Genomic DNA, 21,333 nt, shown 5'->3' with positions numbered 1-21,333 from the left:
GTTAACTTTTAGCAGCATTTCCCTGCCTCTATTCAAAATTAATGGTTCCCTATGAGAGCCGTCTTAACTCATCAGCCCATTGATTTGAATAGAAGTCGAATCCAAGTTGGATCATCATAGTAGCTCTGAGGATCTTGGAGAGGAACCCAATGCCAAAAAAAAAACTGTGTTGTCAATCTGCCATACAAGCTTCTTTAGTTAGACTGTCTGTTAGGTCTAATAGACAGCCCAACTGACAATTTTGGATTTGCATACAGTTTAACCAAAATTCAGGGATTTCTACACTTTCATTTATATGAAATTAAAATACAGTTAAGAATTTATTTTGAACAAGCAGACAACTATATTAAATTGCATCATGAGTTACACCTTAAAGAAAAACCTATTAGGAAAGAAATACGTAGAATACTTTTACTGACCCTCCTTCTGAAAATGCTGGTTTCCCAGCTGCCTTATTCCAGGACAGTGACTGAGAAAATACTGAAGCCTTTGGATTATCATGACATCCACAGAAATAGCATTTTAAAGAGAGCAGAAATGACAGCCACAAAATTCTCTATTACAGATTTATTTCAAGACCTGTTCACCAGCAGCTGCTGTGACCATGGCTCGTCGTACGGTTTATTTTTCAAGCGCAACTAAGTGACATCTCATTAAGTTCTACTGGCTGCAGTGCAATGCGAGGCAGTTGATTGCCTCGCACTGTGCTACGCTGAAATAGGGTACGGAATGCCATACTTTTTTCACGCACACCACCCTGACACAATGCCATGAAGTGGCCAGGTACGAGACGAGGCATTTACCTTCTCCTGCAGTGGGACTGTGCCAGAAAAGCTGCCCAGCAAAGCCCCACTACACTTGTTGTGCAAAAGCCCTAAACTAAATGTTGAGCTGTATGGACCCTGTGTGTTTGTTTCTTTAAAGGTGAAGTACAGCCAAAGCTCATTTGGCTGTATTTCTCCTATGGATCACAGGAGTGCAGTTTGTTCTGCACACCTGTGGCCAGTTTTTCAGCAGACAGCGGGCTTCTGCTGATGTCACAGAGCCGGTCCAGGCTCAGGGAAAGATTGGGACCATATAATATGCCCACATGCCTCGATAGGCACAGCTCAGCAAACTGCTGAGAGCCTGGGCCGGCCTGTCCTACTCCTTCACAGCCCAGTGCTCTAGGGGGCAGAGCAGAGAGATGGTCACCAAGTGGAGCCAAAACACTCAAATAGACTTCATGTTGTGCCCTACCTCATAAGTGCTCTTACTCAAAAAAAAGACACTTTCTAAAATTCTACAGGGAATATAGGTTTTTTATTTTTTATTTTATGATAAGGACTAAAAATATATAGTCAGATACATATGAAGTCTAGCCTACAGTCTACAAGGGGCGGGCAACTGCAGCCTTTAAGCCAGTGGTTCTCAACCTTTCTAGCGCCGTGAGCCCTTGATAAAATTTCCCAAGTTGTGGGGACCCCTAACAGTAAAATTATTTGCGTGGTAAGACAAGTAATTTGTGCCCCTAACCCACAGACATTTAGCGCTCCCTGAGTCCCTTCCACTCGTACAGTGTTAAAACTCCTTATGGTACATTTTAGGACGTACCACTCTTTCTCTTTGTTCTCCTTTCTTTCCCTTGTATCTCTCTCTATCCTAATGTCAGGATTTGGTGACCCCTGGCAAATCATCATTTGACCCCCGAGGGGGTCCCGACCCCCAGGTTGAGAACCACTGCTTTAAGCTGTTGTGGAACTACATGTCCCATAAGGCATTGCAAGACTGACAGTTAAAAGAATGACTCCCAGAGGCATGATGGGAAGACTGACAGTTACTTGCATAGTTAGTATGGTTGAAAAAAATCATCAGGGGCAGATGCATGATGGGATTTGTAGTTCCACAACTGGAGGGCTGAGGTTGCCCACCCTGAATTTATACCCTGATTAAAAAAAAGCCTTTTGTTTACAAGCTCAATAGTGCAAGCTGCAATTTAGACATGAATCCCACCAGTGGTGGCTTCATCACTGAGCTCAGTGCAGCAGTCTCCTGTCCTTAAGCAGCATCCTCTGGTGGCTAAGAACAGAACGACTACAGTTTAATAGGGCATGCTGCAGGACACAGAATTTATATGCAGTAGAGGTTACGCACCATATTGATATTTTTAGTTCAATCTCATTTTATTGAAAAACAAATAGTTATAACATTAATACATATTTGCATAATATACATGTGTTATTGTAAACATCTTTATGTTATACAAGAGAATTATTGTATTAAAGTTGTGATATTCGTAGTATTTTTAATCTTAAAAGGTATTAATTTAACAGCACACTAAGGTAACTTATGACTGATACATGGATATACAAAACACCACCATCTCCAACAAAGGTGGTGTATAAACGGGAGGAAAATCAATAATATATTAAATACTGTGCTTGGAAATTCTTTTTCCTAGGAAAGGTTTGTTGTATGGATCACGTTGTCGCACCAGACTGGAAAATTGTCGCTCAGCGATTGCGCAAGGTACTCAAATAGATGTCTAAATGAGAAGGGAGGGAAGAAGGAAAAGCAGTAAGGGAGAAGAGTCAAGGAAAGAGGGGGGGGGGCACTCCCCCTAGGCTATGAGGTGGTATTGGCCGCGTCGCCTTCCGCCCACAAGAGGAACTCCGTGGAATAACGAGGACCATGAAGTGCAAGTGATACATATTGATATTTTTTATATTTTTAAAAGTGCAAAGTTATATAATGAGCGGGAAGAAGCAGTTAGAAAAGGTTTCATTTTACCAGAAGTGTTAATATACCACGTATTGTAAGAGCGTGTGTGAATAGAAACCATATCCTGCTCTTGGTTTAGTATACGCTGTAGGTTTTGTTCAATATAGGCAGTTAGTGAAACTTGTTTATAAGCTGAAATGCAAATCTCACTATTGAAAATACAAACATGTTAAACCATGAATGTGCCTTTTACTTTCATTATAAGTAATCATCTGATGGAAAAAGACCAGCATACATAGATATAAAGTTGTATTAAAATAAGTAACTGTACAATTTCAGGTATAAGTACAAATTTAGATATTTTACACTGCATTATATAGAGCCTGCAAGGGTGGCATTACCCAGCATGGGCACATCACCAGCACTAAGACCTGACTCCCAGAAGTGCCAATTCCTGAACTGCAATATCACTGTGCATGCTACTGCACAAGTCTGCTCTGCATCAGAAGTTTTCTGGGATTTTTACAATGGCAGCCCTAAAAAGTGGTACAGTATTCTCAGATGTAATGTATACTATTACAGTTTACCTTTAAACTATTGATGGTTTCCTGTTGGCTGCCATTTTAGGCTTGAGCAGACATACCTATGTTATACATGTTCAGCTCTCAAACACAACTGAATTGTCACAAAATTGTTTCTGCTCTCTCACAAGTGATTGTGGCATCAGTAGCTGCTACATTCTACAAGATCATTTATTTGAGGGGCTTGGGTGCGCTCTCTTTTGAATAATTTTTGTATAAATCATTAGCAAACCTGTGACCATTCCTGAAATGAGTAATATTGGCAATTTTATTTTAAATTTATAATGTGTAATATTTTGAGTTGAATCCTTTCAGGATGAAAGTAGAGGAGAACGATCACAGAGGGGAGGAGAGTATACATGGATGTAAATGGAGGAAAATAATAACAAGAGAGCAGGCATTGATAAAAAATGGAGAGTAATCACTTTGAAGAGGAGAACGGCCTCTGCAAGGACACAGGTGTGAGCTGTGCTTGAAGGGAAGAGGTGACTGCTGCAGAGGAAGGGGAGGTTGGGTGCAGAGGTGAGAGCTGTGGAGGGGGGGCTGTATGCAGAGGGGAGTTTGTTGGGGGGTGCAAGATGGGAGGGATGTAAAGGTTAGAGCTGTGGATAAGAGGGGTGAGGAGGCAAGAGCTGTGAATAAGAGGAAGCTTAATGCAGAGGTGAGATTTTTGGATAGGGCAGGAGGGGGTGACAAGAGCTGTGGTTAAGGGAGGGGGGACATGAGGGCTGTGGATGAAGGGGATTTGCAGAGATGAGATCTGTGGATAGAGGTGAGAAAAGTGCAGAGGTGAAAGCTGTGGAAGGTGGGATTGGGGTGAAATCCTTGGGGGAGGTTGGGGGGGGTGTTGGTTGCAGGGATGAGAGTTGTTTGGAGCAGAGGTGGGAGATGGGAAGGTGTAGAGGTGAGAGCTGTGGAAGGGGGGATTGGGGTGAAATCTATGAGGGGGGGTGAGTTGGGTTGGTTGCAGAGATGAGAGTTGTTTGGAGCAGAGGTGGGAGCTGTGGAAGGGAGGGTTGTGTGTAGAGGTGAAATCTGTTGGGGATGGGTTAGTTGCAGAGAGAGTTGTTGAGGGAGAGTTGGAAGCAAGGATGGGAGATGGGAAGGCACAGAAATGAGATTTGGGGATAGAGATGGGGGATATGCAGAGGTGAGAGCTGTGGAAGGGGGGATTGGGGTTAAATATGTGGGTGGGTTGGGTTGGTTGCAGAGATGAGAGTTGTTGGGAGCAGAGGTGGAAGATGGGAAGGTGAGAGCTGTGGAAGGGGGGATTGTGTGTAGAGGTCAAATCTGTGGGTGGGTTGCTTGCAGAGATGAGTGTTGTTGAGGGGGAGTTGGGAGCATGGGTAGGAGATAGAAAGGTGCAAATGTGAGAGCTGTGGAAGGGGGGGATTGGGGTGACATCTGTGGGTGGGTTGGGTTGGTTGCAGAGATAAAAATTGTTGGGAGCAGAGGTGGGACATGGAAAGGTGAGAGCTGTGGAAGGGGGGATTGTTTGTAGAGGTGAAGTCTGTGGGGGTGGTTTTCTTGAAGAGATGAGAGTTGTTGAGGGGGAGTTGGGAGCAGTTGAACGCTGTGGATAAGAAAAGGGGGTGTGGAGGTCTCAGCTATGAATAGGGCGATGCTGAGGAGAGAGCTGTGTAGCTCTGTACCTTATTTTTCACATGGCTGTATTTCTGCTTTCTAATATCATCTATGTTCAATACTTGAATTAGATAATTACAAAAGGCAAGTAAAATACAATAGACCCAAAACCATTATAGATTCCCTTTAAAATGGCAGTGTTATTTCTGCAAGGTCATTGCATAGCTGTGTCAATAACTGGCCAAGAAAGAGCAGAATAGAGAAGCAATACGTATCACTGCTGCTTGAATCCTGGTCTAATATACCACCTGGACCCATTCTGCAGAATATGGTGTTTTCTGTGTGGGTTTATTCCACACATTTCATTTTTCTTACACATTCCAAAAACTTACCGGAGGTTTCATTAGTTCTGACCAACTTAAAGAAACCAGACATGCAAACTTGTTCTAAGAAGTAGCTTGACAAACAGAAATGAGATATTCCAACACTTAATATTAGCTATATTTTATTTCAAAAGTCTAACCGCTTATCTTTATTACAACACGCCCAATCTGGAACAATATGAGATGCTACAATTCAGAGAACATATGGGTGCCATTGGCTGGCAAGTCCCATTGTATACGATCACAGTCCCCTGGCTATAGAAAGTGACTTTCTTGGCTTTATGGTCATTGCATATATTAACAAAACAAGCTCCATTCCAAATGCTTGGTTGGTCTTGTTGCCACGTGCTTCTGGCAGTGAAGAGGTTAACGTGCGCGTAAACTCTTGAGTGAGTGAGTGTTCATTACAGCCTGGAGAGGTGTGCATGTCTCATGCAGGATACGTCTGATGTTCCGAAAATGAAACTTTCAACTCGTTAGCACCCTGTGTGGAACGATCTGCTCACTGGGTTGAGCAGTACAAATTTTGTTTTCCAAAGGTCTATGGTCAGCATTCTGAAATCAGGCACCTCCTAAAGTCCACAACCATTGTACATGTTTAGCAAAATGATTAGTACAGTTAATATGGCAGAAGTTACACTTTGTAGAAAGGTGATAAAAACGTTTCTGTGACCAGCAGAAAAAGGTATTTTTTCATGGCTTTGTTTTGAAAAGCTGTGTGCATCAAGGAGATGAAGAATGGATATTAAAACAGTTTTGGTGACCCAAGGTCAGTAACTGCACCTTCCACTGGACTTTATGTGGCAGTACTGGAATATATATGGCACATCTTATTATTTGGGGAGGGGGGGGGGTGAGGGTATACACAGTAGCAAACCCAAGCCATTGGCATGGAGACTGGGATGCCGCTAGACTTATGGTGGCACATGCCACCAACAGTAAACACAGTGCACAGAAAAGTTCCATTAGAAAGCCAGGTCTTGTAATAGGAAGAAGATTTGTGTATACTAGCAAGGACCTGGTTGATAAAGTGAATATGTGCTTCCTTTGTAGTGATCGCTCTTTCACAATCTTTCCTTTAGGTCTCAAAGTATTTGTAGATTTGAGACACATAGTGCATCACACTCTGCCAATCTGGACGGTCAGTGAACATCAACTCATTCAGGTCCTGTAAGTATACAAAAAAATTAGCAGGTTAAAGACGCAGGATAGCAAGACTAAGCATCTACCTTTTCTAGTATGTTTCATAGGTCGCAGTGTTATACATTAAAGTATCTCCAGCCTATTGATTCCAACCAACTGACAAGAATAAATAAAAACCAACAATCCAACTATTTGAGTTGTTACCACAACAGGAATAGTGGGACGTTTTCCACTGGCAACACATTTTAGCAACTACTGGTGATTATAGTTTTTTTATTTTTTACTTCCTGTTAAATCATTTCCTTCTCACATTTGGCTCTAGATACTTTACGGACCGCCCAATATCGTTATACGTCGGCTGTTTGAAGAGAAATATCGTTGTTATGGCAGCAGCTAGCTGCCATAACCCCGGTATCCTCTTCTTCAGCGGGCGGTCCACTTTTCGATAAAAGTGATCTCTGCGGAGGATTCACCACAAGATCACTTGTAATCAGAGCGGGAGAGGGCCCCCTCCCGCCGTCTCCACAGCTTACCATTGGTAGCGGCGGAGACGATCGCGTCTGCTCTCCTCTGAGCCTGGATGCCGAGTGAAGGGAAGATGTCCCCTGCTTGGCTCTGTAGCATTGGAGGGCGCTGATAGGTGCTATACCGGGGCTTATAATGGGCGATTGCCATCATGCAGGTCAGCAGGACTGGGGGGGCAAGGTGGGGGTCCTGTGTAAGTTCACCTTACAGATTTTTCTGTAAAATTGAACTCGCACTTTAATTAGTTAAAAAGTACTGCTATAAAAGACCCTGCGTTCTGATATGCCCATATAGAAAGATCCTCCTGATTTTTTTAGAAACTATGTGGATTTTTGGGTCATAATATAAACATAGCGTTTATCATTCAGCCCTGTCAGTCCCTTGCTGATTCGTGCAAAGTTGCCCTTTTGTCAAAAGTAAACATGTAGTTAGAGATCACATTCCCAGAAAGGGCATTTTCTGGACTACATAAAAATCAAAGGGTCAGAGTTCAACTAGGAACCTGTACTGTGGAAAATATGCATAGTATTATTTCTCTCAGAACTGGGGAATTTGGGTACAATGGCAGAACCAGTTCTAAATTCAGAAATCTATTTTATAAAGCATGGCTTACTTTTCTTACAAGACAGACCACATAAAATGACAAAGTGCAAAGTGGCAACATTCAATAAGAACAAGTTGAATTCCAACTTTCTGTACTCATTGAGGAAACATAAATTTGCATTGTGGTGTAGTTGCATCTCTTTGTTTTATGTAATATTATATTCCCCCCCAAAACATATAATTTATTGTACAAGTAGGAAAACTGCTATACCTACCAGACTGGCCTTTATTCCTATACTTTCAGCAGCTTGAAATGCCAATTTTAGATTCCTTTTCTGCAAGACAAAGGATAACTTATTACAGAAAGACTATATTAAATCTCTATATTTGTTATTCATTAAAGACAATAATTGATTATAAAGAGTGAGTTTGAAAATGCAATTATAAGATGATGGTATATACAAAAACTGTAGTACATTATTTTAGAAGGCAAAATCAAAAATTTTTAAGTAAAGCATCAAGAATTTTTTTTGTTTACAAGATGGCACTATTGCCATTTTTTTTTACCATATTTAAAATTTTAAAAAGCCCAAAAAAGGAAACATATTGCACCTCTGGAGTCTTTTTAAAGGTGAGTGTTGTGTAAAATAAAATTAGTTGTTTTTATGTTTTATGAATGGAACAATTATGGCACGCCTGTAAAACTGAGAAAAAAAAGTGAGTGACCATGCAAGGAGTAGTGAAAGACCTGCGACCTATGGATAGGGTTGGAGAAACTATGCAAAAACACTACTGCCCAGGAGCTTTACTACTCGCATGTTTACAGGAGAGTGACAAAGGAAAGCCACTTTTAACTCAAACTCATGATGTCACACCTACAGTTTGCCAGAAGGCACTTGTGAAATTCTGAGGTCAGCTGGATAAAGGTTCTTTAGTCTGATGAGATTAAAAGTGAGATTTTAGGCCATTGGCTTAAACTAATGTTTGGTGTAAGCCACATCATCATAAATGTACCATGCCACCGTGAAGCGTAATGGTGGCAATATCATGCCGTGGTGGTGTTTTCCCACCAATGGACCCTTGAAGGCCTCAGAGAGTAGAATAAATACAGCAAAAAATAGGGAAATCTTGTGAAAAATTTGATTTTGTCTGCAAGAAACCTAAACCTTGTGAGAAAACTATCCTCCCAGCAAGACAATGACGCAAAAGTATAAAGCCAAAACTATACAAGCATTGCTTAAAAACAACAATGTTAATGTTCTGGAATGGACAGGTCAGAGCCTACATCTTAGTTTTTAAAAAAATGTGACAAAAGGCCATTTACTCATGACTCCAATGCTACCAGGCAAAGCTGTTGTGGTATGAGGAAAATCATCCATATGTTTAAAGATGATTGAGACCTATCCATACAGGTTCAGAGCTGCATTTGCTGCCGGAGGTGCTTCTATTAAATACTGACCTATAGATACGGTAGGTATATTAATGCAATCATTTTGCATAAAAATCTCTTAGCTTATGAAAACTGAAAAAAAAATTGAAACAAATGCCAGGTGTACACGTTTTTAATTACTTTTACACCAATTTTTGAAATGTTTCAATAAAACGACTTATTCCAGTGTTTGTAATTATTAGAAAAGGACAATGTCAGGGAGCTGCCTTTCACTTTAGCAGACTCTGAGATCTATCTTATTCTAGTTCACAGGTACATTCAATATGTCTAATGGTACAACATGAGCGCAATAAGACAGATGAGTCACTAAGGAAATAAAAAATGATTGTGTTGCCTTAGATCATTTCTCAGTTTCTGATGTTACTTTCTTTGACAGTCCAGAGACAACACTTTCACAGCTCTGAAATGTGGGAATCGGTCAATCTGTGAAAAGGAAAATAATTCTTTTCAGGAACCAATCATTATTTGAAGGGGAGATTGGTCTCCCAGTCATACTGCACTGTGTTTATTGAGGGTTGAAGTTGTGTATAAAAAAAGACCTGCTGTAATAGCAGAGAAGGGCCCAAGCCATTGCGACCCCAAGTTCAGATGTGTATTATGGACTGCCATATTTTCCTCTTCAGCTGATTAAGTGACATAATGTTTATAAAGCATCCTGGCGCCTGTGCGCTTGAGGTTAGACATACAAAACTGTGCTATTAATCACTAGTAAAAATGGACAGATATGTGTAACATTGCATTGTTGGTGTTAGATAGTTTATTAAACGCTTTATAGGTTTAGTATTGCTGGCCTGTTTCACCAACTAGAAATTCCAGCTCTGAAGTATATTTTATATACTGTATATCAGGCAAGACATAGATGGTATCTATGTGTAGGCAGGGCCTACAGTGTTGAACTGCATAGGTAAATTATTGGTTACTGCGAGGTTAACTGTGGGGGAACTGGGGAGGAAGTTGTTCCCCAAGTCTCTTTCCATGGGAGACAGGACGACAGCTACACATGTGATGATGTAGTTGCTACTAAGCAAAGGATAATTACCTGAACTTTTGGGATCAAAGCATGGAGAAAGTATAAGCTACTAGCCATTCATATGGGAAGTGTCAAAGCTGCATGTGTGTGCCACTGCCACAGCCATAGCTCTTGGTCCACTAAAGTGTTGTTTAACCATTACTAAGAAAGAGACTTTACCAACAGTTGTTGAATATGTCTGAAATGCTGCATTATCGAACTGGATGGAACCTGTCACCTATGTGTCCAAAACTAACTTCAGTAAAGAAGTTCCATTGTTCAACAAAGTCTGATTTGGTCACTACATGAAGGAATCAAGCATGTGTTTTTACAGCAAATGCTAAATGGGGGAATGAAGTGTAAAACCATAGTGACAATAAGGAAGCAATAGAGTGGAAAATCTGCATATAGAAAGAAGAGCAGCCAGTTCATGGTAGAGAGCGGCAGTTCCGTCAGAGGGGTGGATTTATTTCCAGTATACTTGCCTTTCTAGGTGGTTGGATTCCTATCTTAGGGCCTGCTGAGGAATGAAGTTTTCAAGGGATCGGTCCTAGACCACGTATGTACCCCTCACATAGTGTTTGATGGCTTCTCTCCATGCCCTTATATTGAAACAAGTGCAGTGTACTTTATGTGCAAGGCCTCGTACACACGACCGAGTTTCTCTGCAAAAACCAGCAAGAAACTTGCTGGGAGATATTTTTTTGCCGAGGAAACCGGTCGTGTGTACATTTTCGTCAAGGAAACTGTCGAGAAACTTGACGAGCCAAAAAGAGAGCATGTTCTCTATTTCCTTGACGGGAATGGAGAAAATTGGCTTGTCGACAGCCTAACAAGGAACTCGACGAGCAAAACGATGTGTTTCGCCCGTCGAGTTCCTCGGTCGTGTGAACGAGGCTTCATACATTGTCTACATTGGCATGCTCAAAATGTCTCTGAGGTTAATGTTGGGCTAAAAGTCCCTGGTGGGAAGACAGCATGTTTCTTCTGATGTGTAGCCAAGTGTGGTGGCCTGATCTGTGGCCACAAGAGGATGAACTCACACATTAAGCAAATATAAAATGGTGTTGGTCGGCATTTAATACTTGTTAAAGAACTCTACAGTAAAGCATCAAATGCACGCAAACATTTTTGCACACGCAGTCAAAAAAAATTCCAAAGGTGCTTAGCTCAAGTGTAAATGGAGCCTGAAATACAGAGATCTCATATTCATATCTTGCAACAATACATATTAATACATATTGATTAGAGATGGGCTTTAAGCCTCTGTTCACATTGGCGTGATTTGACATGCGATTTGACGTCAAATCGCAGCCTATTGCCGGCAACGCCACTGTCCCAATAGGTGCGGCGCCGCATTGATTTCCAAGAGAAGTTCCTGCACTACTTTTGGTGACTTCAGGGGCAAATTCAATAGACATCTGTGGATGAACCCGCACAGATGCCTTTCAAAATCGCCCCTGAGCTCGCACTGAAATGCAGGTTTGAAATTGTGTGTTCAGCTGAACTTGCACGATTTCAAACCTGCATTCAGTGTAAACGTACCCGAAGCCTACGTTCACACTCATGCGATGCAGGAACCAGCGCGATTACAGCGCTGGTTCCTGCATCGCTCCTCCTCACACTGCCTTCTGTGGACTGCTGAGGGTGTCATTACATTGTTAATGACACCCCCAGATCGGTTTACAGATCGCAGTACAAACTGTGAACTCGCACAGGAATCAGATTGCATAGGTTGGAACACCCATGCAATCCGATTCTAATGTGGGGAAAAACAAGTCCCTGTACTTTTTTCTGTGCAGATCTACAACTGTATGACTGAACTCGCATCTCACAGACATCGCAAGTGATCGGCACCGAATGTCTGTGATCGCACTGGTGTGAACCTGGGCTAGTTTGTTGACAGGTATTTTTTCTTTACATGGCAAAATCTTTGTTGTTTTAGAGTAGAATAGTAGTGACACAATAGGGGTTATTTATGAAAGGCAAATACACTTTGCACTACACTTTGCACTACAAGTGCACTTGGAAGTGCAGTCACTGTAGATCTGAGGGGAAGATCTGAAATTAGGGGAAGCTCTGCTGATTTTATCATCCAATCACGTGCAGGCTAAAATGCCTTTTTTTATTTTCCTTGCATGTCCCCCTCGTAGCTACAGAGACTGCACTTCCAAGTGCACTGCAAGTGCAAAGTGGATTTGCCTTTCGTAAATAACCCCCAATGTGCACAACAAAGAAAAATATGTTTATGGAGCATTAAGCATTGCATTTATTTCATGTTAAGATCTACAGTATGTGATTGAAACATAAGGGTGGGTACACAAGGTCATATGGATCAACAAGAATGTCATATAATGAGACATCTCTCTGTCCTCTAACTGGGCCAATGGATGAATATGGCACCTTTGTGCTGACCTTCCCCTTCCCCAATCTTCATAGCAAAGGGTGATTGGCACCTAGTTTCATAAAAAATAATCATATCTTAGAAGTTAAAACATTTGTCAGTGTGCAGTAATAAGAAACCTTCGTTAGGTTCCACTAGGAGCCCCCTAATAAGGCCTGACCTTCACTTTGTTGACCCAAGTAACGGTGGCATTGTTTGGAAATAACTCAATATGCACTAATGAGGGAAGAATCTATAGTGCATTGGACAAATGGAAACTGATAGCCGTCTCTTATTTGGATAGAATTGTTTGTTTAAATAAACAGAATAAAGTGTTACAGATCAGAGCAGAGTCCTTAATTTTTTTTTATGTGTGACTGGCTTTTACGTGATGACAAATATTGGCACACAATATGTGCTTATGAGAATTGGCACATTCCCCTGCCAGTTAAATTCACACTATGGTAAAGCATGAAATGGTTAGAGGAAGCCCAGGGGGGTCTGTGGCATGCTGCTACTTGCAGAAGATGGACACCCACTTCCTGGCGTGCGCAGGTTGTCCAATCCCCTGCAGTACTGGTGTGACCTGCCAAGGGTGTGTTAACTACTACACTTAAACTGGTTGTTGGGTTTTAATGACTTCATTAACACATATTAGGGCTTTTTAACAATAGAGAAAGAACTGATGATCCCCTGGATATTATACTATATTTATAAACTGTACAATTTGCAAAGGGATTTAGACAGGTGCAAAACTAGTCAACACGGGAACCCCAAGTTCTCTTAGAAGAAATAAAAACATTCCATCTTACCCGGTAAACACGGACATCCAGATCAAAAGTTATAATCACAGAGTCGAGATAATCTGAACATTAAAATTGGTAATGCATGCTAGACCGATTGCTGATCATTGTGGCAAAACTGATCCACTTATTGTTGTAAAACTCCTCCAGGACTGCCTGCAGGAAATGTGTTTGGTACAAGCGACTAGGTTGGGTACTACAGTCAGGGATAAAAGTATTTGATCCCCTTCTGATTTTGTACATTTGCCCAATGACAAATACATGATCAGTCTATCAGTAGGAGACAGAACAACAAAAATATCCAGAAAAACACATTTCAAAAAAGTTATAAATGGATTTGCATTTTAACCACTTAATCCCTGGACCATTTTGTAGCTAAAGGGCCAGGCCACTTTTTGTGATTCGGCACTGCGTTGCTTTAACGGACAATTGCGTGGTCGTGCAACATGGCTCCCAAACAAAATTGGCGTCCTTTTCCCCCCACAAATAGACCTTTCTTTTGGTGGTATTTGATCACCTCTGCGGTTTTTATTTAGAAAATTTGACAATTTTGAAAAAAAAACTATATTTTTTACTTTTTGCAGTAATAATTATCCCCCAAAAATATATAAAAACATTTTTTTCCTCAGTTTATGCCAATATGTATTCTTCTACATAATTTTGGTAAAAAAAATAAAATCGCAATAAGCGTTTATTGATCGGTTTGCCCAAAAGTTATAGCGTCTACAAAATAGGGCATAGTTTTATAGCATTTTTCTAAAAAAAATTTTTTACTAGTAATGGCGGTGATCTGCGATTTTTAATCAGAACTGCGACATTATGGTGGACACATCGGACACTTTTGACACGTTTTTGGGACCATTGTCATTTTTACAGCGATCAGTGCTATAACAATGCACTGGTTACTGTGAAAATGACACTGCCAGTGAAAGGATTAACCACTAGGTGGCACTGTAGAGGTTAAGTGTTCCCTAAGGCATTATTCTTACTGTAGGGGGGCGTTGCTTGCTGTGACACGTCACTGATCGCGTTCCCGATGACAGGGAACACGATCAGTGACAGTGTCAGCTAGGCAGAACGAGGAGATGTGTTTACACTAACATCTCCCCGTTCTATGTCTCCGTGAGACGATCGTGGGTATGCCCGCGGCGATCGAGTCTGTGGGACCCGCGGGCGCGCTCACGGAGATCGCAAGCAGGCGCGCCCTTTTGCCTGCCCGTGCCATGCTGCAGACGTATATCTGCGTGCGGCGGGCGGCAAGCGGTTAATGAGTGAAATAAGTATTTGATCCCCTATAAATCAACAAGGTTTCTGGCTCTCAGGTGTCTTCTATACAGGTAACAACCTGAGATTAGGAGCACGCTCTTAAAGGGAGTGCTCCCAATTTCAGTTTGTAACCTGTATAAAAGACACCTGTCCATAGAAGCAATCAATAAATCAGATTCCAATCTCTCGACCATGGCCAAGACCAAAGAGCTATCCAAGGATGTAAGGGACAAGATTGTAGACCTACACAAGGCAGTTGGTGCAAATGGAAGAAACTCTAAATAACTGCCAATCTCCCTCAGTCTGGGGCTCCATGCAAGATCTCACCTTGTGGAGTTTCAGTGATCATGAGAACGGATAATCTTGTCAATTATCTCAAGGCAGCTGGGACCATAGTCACCAAGAAAACAATTGGTAACACACTACGTCATGAAGGACTGAAATCATGCAGCGCCCGCAAGGTCCCCCTTTTTTAAGAAAGCACATGTACAGGCCCCGTCTGAAGTTTCCTGAATAATTCAGAGAAGAACTGGGTGTTGTGGTCAGATGAGACCAAAATTAAGCTCTTTGGCATCAACTCGCCATGTTTGGAGGAGTAGGAATGCTGCTTAGGACCCCGAGACCACCATCCCCACAGTCAAACATGGAGGTGGAAACATTCTTTGGGGGTGTTTTTCCCGCTAAGGGGAGAAGACAACTTCACTGCATCAAAGGGATGATGGATGGCGCCATGTACCGTCAAATCTTGGGTGAGAACCTCCTTCTCTCAGCCAGTGCATTGAAAATGGGTTTCCAGCATGACAATGACCCAAAACACATGGCCAAGGCAACAAAGGAGTGGCTCAAGAAGAAACACATTAAGGTCCTGGAGTGGCCTAGCTAGTCTCCAGACCTTAATCCCATAGAAAATATGTGGAAGGAGCTGAAGGTTCGAGCTACCGAACAGCAGCCTTGAAAACCTTAATGACTTGGAGAGGATCTGCAAAGAGGAGTGGGACGAAATCCCTCCTTAGATTTGTCCAAACCTGGTGGCCAACTACAAGAAACGTCTGACCTAATTTAACAACAAGGGGTTTACCACCTTTTTTAAAATGCTTTTTTTTTTATTTATTTTTTGTGGTTATTCTGTCTCTCACTGTTAACATAAACCTACCATCAAAATTATAGACTGCTCATTTCTTTGTCAGTGGCCAAATGTACAAACTAAGCAGGGGATCAAATATTTTCTTCCCTTACTGTAGCCAAGTCTTACATATTGTATATTAAAGACGGAACTCTACCCAAGACTGACACCAGTGTTGTGTGGTTTCCATCACTTACTGCTGAATTGGTCACAATTTGAGCTGTGGGTGGCACTGTTGGCACCACCCGGCTTGACAAACATTTACTAAAAAATCAGAGGAAAGGGGTGGGAAATTGTTAGAGGAACAGAAACTATTTCCAATCAGATGCAGTCACTGTTTAGGTATTCAGACACCCACAGGTGCTATGTCTAAATAAATTTGCCAGCAGAGACTATGCTAAGACTCTTCAAGGTGGGGTATGAGGGTAATTGCACCTTTACTGTCCCCCTTTTTTTTTTTTTTGCTTCCCCTATATCTTTTTTCTTCTTTTTTTTGGGTTCTGCCTTTGCGTCTCTTTCCTGTTAGTTTTACTTGCTTTATTGACCAGACTTTTTTTGTACCATTTCCCCATGGGACTTAGAACCATGTGGGGGTCTTATTGACCTCTGCTCACATTATCATGCGTCTTACTTCCACTCGATTTGATTGTCTCTCATAATTCATTAGTTCTTGTTTACCAGCCCTAGACTGCTGATGTATATGTAAGGGGCTGTTCACTTTTTTGGATTATTGGGTCTGTTTCATTTCCTGCCTGCGACCCCCAACCCAGCTTCTTGGCATATTACTTTGCACCTTGTCATTTTGATATGATTGCTTGTTTCTTGTGTCAATTGTAATGTTAATTTTCTGTAATAAAGCCTTTATGGGGAAAAAAAATTGCGGACAGGGGAGATCCTCAATCTATGGAGATGGATGAAATGTATGGCTAGCATCACACCTGTATTATTGTCTTGTTTAAAAAAAAAAAAAGAGATCCCTGTGACATTCATCACTACCATAGGCGTGCGCACAGGGTGTGCCAGGTGTGCCCAGGCACACCCTAATCACTCTGTGCAGCACAGATTCCTCCTATTGCCCTGCTTCCCCCCCATTTCCCCCACAGTGCTGCCAGCTTTCCTCCTCTCCTCTCCCACTGGCTTCTGTGGGCACACACAGGGGGATGGTATTGGATGAGGAGGGAAAGGGGTCGGTAAATATGTAATTTACCGACCCCTTTCTTTTCTAAATTAACACAGTGAGTGATCAGTAGTGTGTTTTTGAGCTTTGGGGTGCACACCCTAATGCTATAGGCTGCGCATACCTATGATCACTACTGAGCCAGTGGGTGCTTCCTAGCCCTTAATGTGGCCAGAGATTGGTGTTTTTTTTTTTTGATCAGCCAGCAGGCTGATCGAAAAAAAAAAAAAAAAAAGAATTCAGCTACCCATACATGCAAGGTGGATGGAGGAATCCTTCCGGCTGTTCTATTGTATTCTGACAGTGAGGAATACTCCGCTATCAGAACACACTGATTAGCATTGCAGTATATTGGCAGAAAATGCAAATGTGGAAAATCAATCAATTGGCTGTGCAGACTTACAAATCAGTTGGCAAGTAAAATAGTAAACATATGTATTTGAACTATGTATTTAGCCATTTGTCTTGAGCTTAATGTTAATTTAGAATAGAACCAGTAAAAACAGAATATGGTTTATTATATCAGTTTATTACCAAATACATATTTTCCTGGCTTTTATAGAGCTATTTCTTCAAGAGAGAATGGAAGCATGCCATAAAGTGACACCAAACTACGGTATATCATTATTCGCCAAAAATAATTCACATTCACTATAAATACATTTGAAGATTTGGAAATGGTTGCTAGCAATAGAAAGTACTTTTTTAATTAAGAATACAAACTTAAATAGATTTGTTTTTCAAACCAGAGTTTAGTGTCACTTTAATGACTGAGACTGGACATGTGATAATACACCTCCATTACACACACATAAATGTGATATCTACTTGATGGCGTAAGAGGATTAGTATATAAAGAGCTTTTAAAAACAGTCAAATGCTCCACGAAAGCATAAAGATATATAGTGTGATGAATATGAAATCCCATAAAATGGAATATAGGTACAAGCATCAGATATTCTCTTTGTTTCGGTTTCTGAGCTGTAGTCGGTCTATAAACATTTAAAAGAGCAGACACAATCTAACCACCAATCAGTATTGCAGTGTGAACATGCTTTCTATTCTTCGAGAAATCGCTGTACCTAGTGTAAAACATATCAGAATAGAACCTGTCTATGCTGGGCTGGCTATTTTAATAAAGAAAAATTATTATTTAGCATCTTGGGGCCATATGCTCGTAGATCCGCGTATCTTTGCGCGGGCGTAACGTATCTGATTTACGTTATGCCTCCGCAACTTGTATTCTCAAAGTACTTGCTCCGTAAGTTGCGGCGGCGTAGCGTAAATCGGCCGGCGTAGGCCAGCCTAATTCAAATTTGTAACAGGGGGGCCTGTGTTATGTAAAATAACCATGACCCGACGTGATTGACGTTTTTGACGAACGGCGCATGCGCCGTCTGTGGAAATCTCTCCCAGTGTGCATTGCTCCTAATACGTTGCAAGGACGTATTGGTTTTGATGTGAACGTAGATTACGTCAAGCCCCATTCACGGATGAGTTACGCAAACGACGAAAAATTTTCAAATTTCGTCGCGGGAACGACAACCATACTTAACATTGGTACGCCGCCCTTACGCCACATATAGCAGGGGTAACTTTATGCCCGGGAAAAGCCTTACGTAAACGGCGTAACTGTACTGCGTCGGCCGGGCGTACTTTCGTGAATTCGCGTATCTAGCTGATTTAAATATTTAGACGCGTAAATCAGCGTACACGCCCCTAGCGGCCAGCGTAAATATGCAGTTACGATTCGACGGCGTAAGAGACTTACGCCTGTCGGATCTAAGGGAAATATATGCGTAACTGATTCTAAGACTGACTCTAAGAATCAGGCGCATAGATACGACGGCGCAACTCAGAGATACGACGGCGTATCTGGAGATACGCCGTCGTATCTCGTTTGTGAATCTGGGCCAAGGTGTATTACATTCCTGTTTCTGGTACAATTGATTGCTTTGGTAAAAAGTAGTCAAGTAATATTATTTTTGTGAACTGTCTGGTTTCTTGTTTTTTTTTATGTACTTTATACAGAATTTCATAATAAAAATAAAAAATAAAAGCCAGCGCCACAGATTTGATCATAGGGTGCTGAGCCTGATCTTGCCAGAAGTGGCATGTGAAATATTAGATATACTGTGTAGTTATTGTAGGACAGGTTGACTGGCAGTGTCAGTAATGGAGCTGTGCTATTGTTGGGTTGGACTGAAAACGTAGTGAGGATTCTTAGTTGATATTGATCAGTTGATGTTCTAAAATCTGTTATTACACCTTTGAAACCAAAAATATGACAGATTCAAGAAATGTGGGGGTGAAAGTTCAACTGGTTCCAAAAGGGGGCATTATCAAACATGTTTAAGAACCACTGAATTTAGCATAGTTACTGTGTTTACGGGATAGCATATGCAGCAAAATGATTGGTTTCTCTGGAATTGCTCTTTTTTGTTAAAAAGTGTACAGTGCACATGACAAAAATACACAAAACTGCTTCCAGGTTGAGCCTAGGTTCACACTGCTGCGAATTCAAAATCGCGGTAAAATGCACGATTTTACCGCGATTTCGCGGCCGCGATTTTGCCGCGATTTGCCGCGATTTCGGCCGCAATTTAATGTAAATCGCGGCCCGAAATCGCAAAAAGTAGTACAGGAACTACTTTTTGAAATCGCAGATGCGGCGTCGCACTGATTAGGACAGTGCCATTGCCGACAATTGCCGCCGATTTGAGATGCGATTTGACATGTCAAATCGCATCTCAAATCGTTCCAAATCGTACCCAGTGTGAACCAGGGCTCAAACATGGAAGGGTTGTTTTATTAAAATACAACTTAGCAGCCCACAGCAGCTCAGGATGGCCAATAAATACCCTCAAAGCTGCCAATGTTTAAGAACTACAGTACTAGACAGGACTAATTAAAGAACATTCTGTCCTCATAAAACAAGTTAGTGCAGGGCCAATGCTCATCACCAACATGATTTAACTGGATAAATTCTGCAATGGATATTCATAATTTTATTATGAATGCACTTTGACCATTTACAATTAAATATTAAACCTGAAAGCACTTGCGCAGCATTCAGTGGCAGGTTAACTAAGAAATGTTAATGTCAGAATAGTCAGCACAATGGAGATGTGATGTCTAATGATAAAATGTGCATCTGTTGTGGCTCAGCATTATTTTTATAAAAAAAGAGACATGTTTCAGTATTCTTTTTTTTTGTAAAAAAAAAAGAACAATGCAGTGTCGTGTGAATCATCTTAAACATTTATCACACACTGTATACTCCGAAATTAATCATAATACAAAATTCAGGAGGAAAAAAGTAAAATGACCCTAAAGTCGGCATCCTGAAGTCTTGACTAATTTCAAGTATTCAAACTTTAAAGCCCCCAAATCTCCAAACGAAAGCCCATCTGCCTAAGGCCGGGTTCACACTTGTCCGACAAACGCTCCGACATTAGGAGCTCATGTCGCATGACGTGTGAAAATCAATGTTTCCCTATGAGAGCCATCTGAACTGGTCCGACACAAGTCGGTCCGGCTTTGAAAATGCTCCCTGTACTACTTTGGTCCGACATTGATCCTACTTCAGCCCATTGAATATCATTGAAGTCGGACCAAAGTAGGAGCCTTGTCCTTACCAGACATCCGACATGTGATTACAGCAGCAGTAAGGCTAGGTTCACACTACTGCGAATTCAAAATCGCAATTTTACCGTGATTTCGCGGCTGCGGTTTTGCCGCGATTTCGGCCGCGATTTAAGAGATATCTGTGCAGGGTTCAATGTAAATCGCGGCCCGAAATCGCAAAAAGTGGTACAGGAACTACTTTTTGAAATCGGTGCAGCGCCGCAGATGCGGCGTCGCACCGATTAGGACGGTGATATTGCCGACAATTGCCGGCAAATTCCGCCGATTTGAGATGCGATTTGACATGTGAAATCGCATCTCAAATCGTACCAAATCGTACCCAGTGTGAACCTGGGCTCAAAGGACTTTATCTCAGTCTGGGATTGTTTTGATTGGTCAAAGAACAAGTCAGACTATCACAAAGTCGGATCAAAGTAGTATGCTGTTCATGAAAGTCGGATGGATGTAGGACCAATGTAGGATCAATGTAGGACCAATGTAGAACAGATGTCGCAGAGCAAAGTAGGATGAAAGTTGTACTGCTGTCGTGTAGTATAGTGTGAACCCAGCCTAATGCCCCATGTAGCACTGACCCCCTCCATCGCAGAAGCTGTTGGTTTATATTGGGTTCTCCTGATCCTCTCAGTTGTGACCCACACTGTACTGGACTCGACAATTCGTCAACACACCAATGGCAAAAATTAGGCTTTAATCACTTTAGCCTTTTTGTAGTTTATTTGTTCAACAACACTTTGGAGAGAGGGTTGGAATGCAGTACAGGATGCCTAAAAACATCAAAATATTCCTACTTATGTTTGAAACTAAATAGATGGTGGTGATAGTTTCTCGAGTAGAAGTCCGCACAGTAAAAGCGAACTTCATGGTGACCCAAATGTTTCAGTAAATGCATGCTAGTTACAAATTGATTCTTTAAGAGCAGATTCTTCAGTAGCAGCTTGTCTGCTGACCTTATGCAAGAAGTTACATTTAGGAGCTCAGTAACAATGTCTCTATGCAAGGCAACAGCCTCCCCCAG

General features: G+C 41.6%; 1 protein-coding gene across 4 annotated transcripts in view; it reads right to left on the bottom strand.

The window, feature by feature from the left end:
• Positions 1-5,348: 5,348 nt before the first annotated feature.
• The window catches only part of SPECC1 (sperm antigen with calponin homology and coiled-coil domains 1), a 502,835-nt gene continuing 486,850 nt past the window's right edge, over positions 5,349-21,333 (bottom strand). For all 4 annotated transcript variants that reach the window (XM_040338598.1, XM_040338595.1, XM_040338594.1 and 1 more), the window contains 2 exons: positions 7,735-7,794; positions 5,349-6,416 (listed from right to left, as the gene is read on the bottom strand). In XM_040338598.1, the coding sequence (XP_040194532.1) occupies positions 6,327-6,416; positions 7,735-7,794 (150 nt within the window). In that variant the 3' untranslated portion in view covers positions 5,349-6,326. The remainder of the gene's footprint in view (positions 6,417-7,734; positions 7,795-21,333) is intronic.

This window comes from Rana temporaria, chromosome 2, assembly GCF_905171775.1.
Source record: "Rana temporaria chromosome 2, aRanTem1.1, whole genome shotgun sequence".
Lineage (NCBI taxonomy): Eukaryota > Metazoa > Chordata > Amphibia > Anura > Ranidae > Rana > Rana temporaria.
Note: the sequence above shows the minus strand (reverse complement) of the source record. Positions and strands in the feature narration are given on the sequence as shown.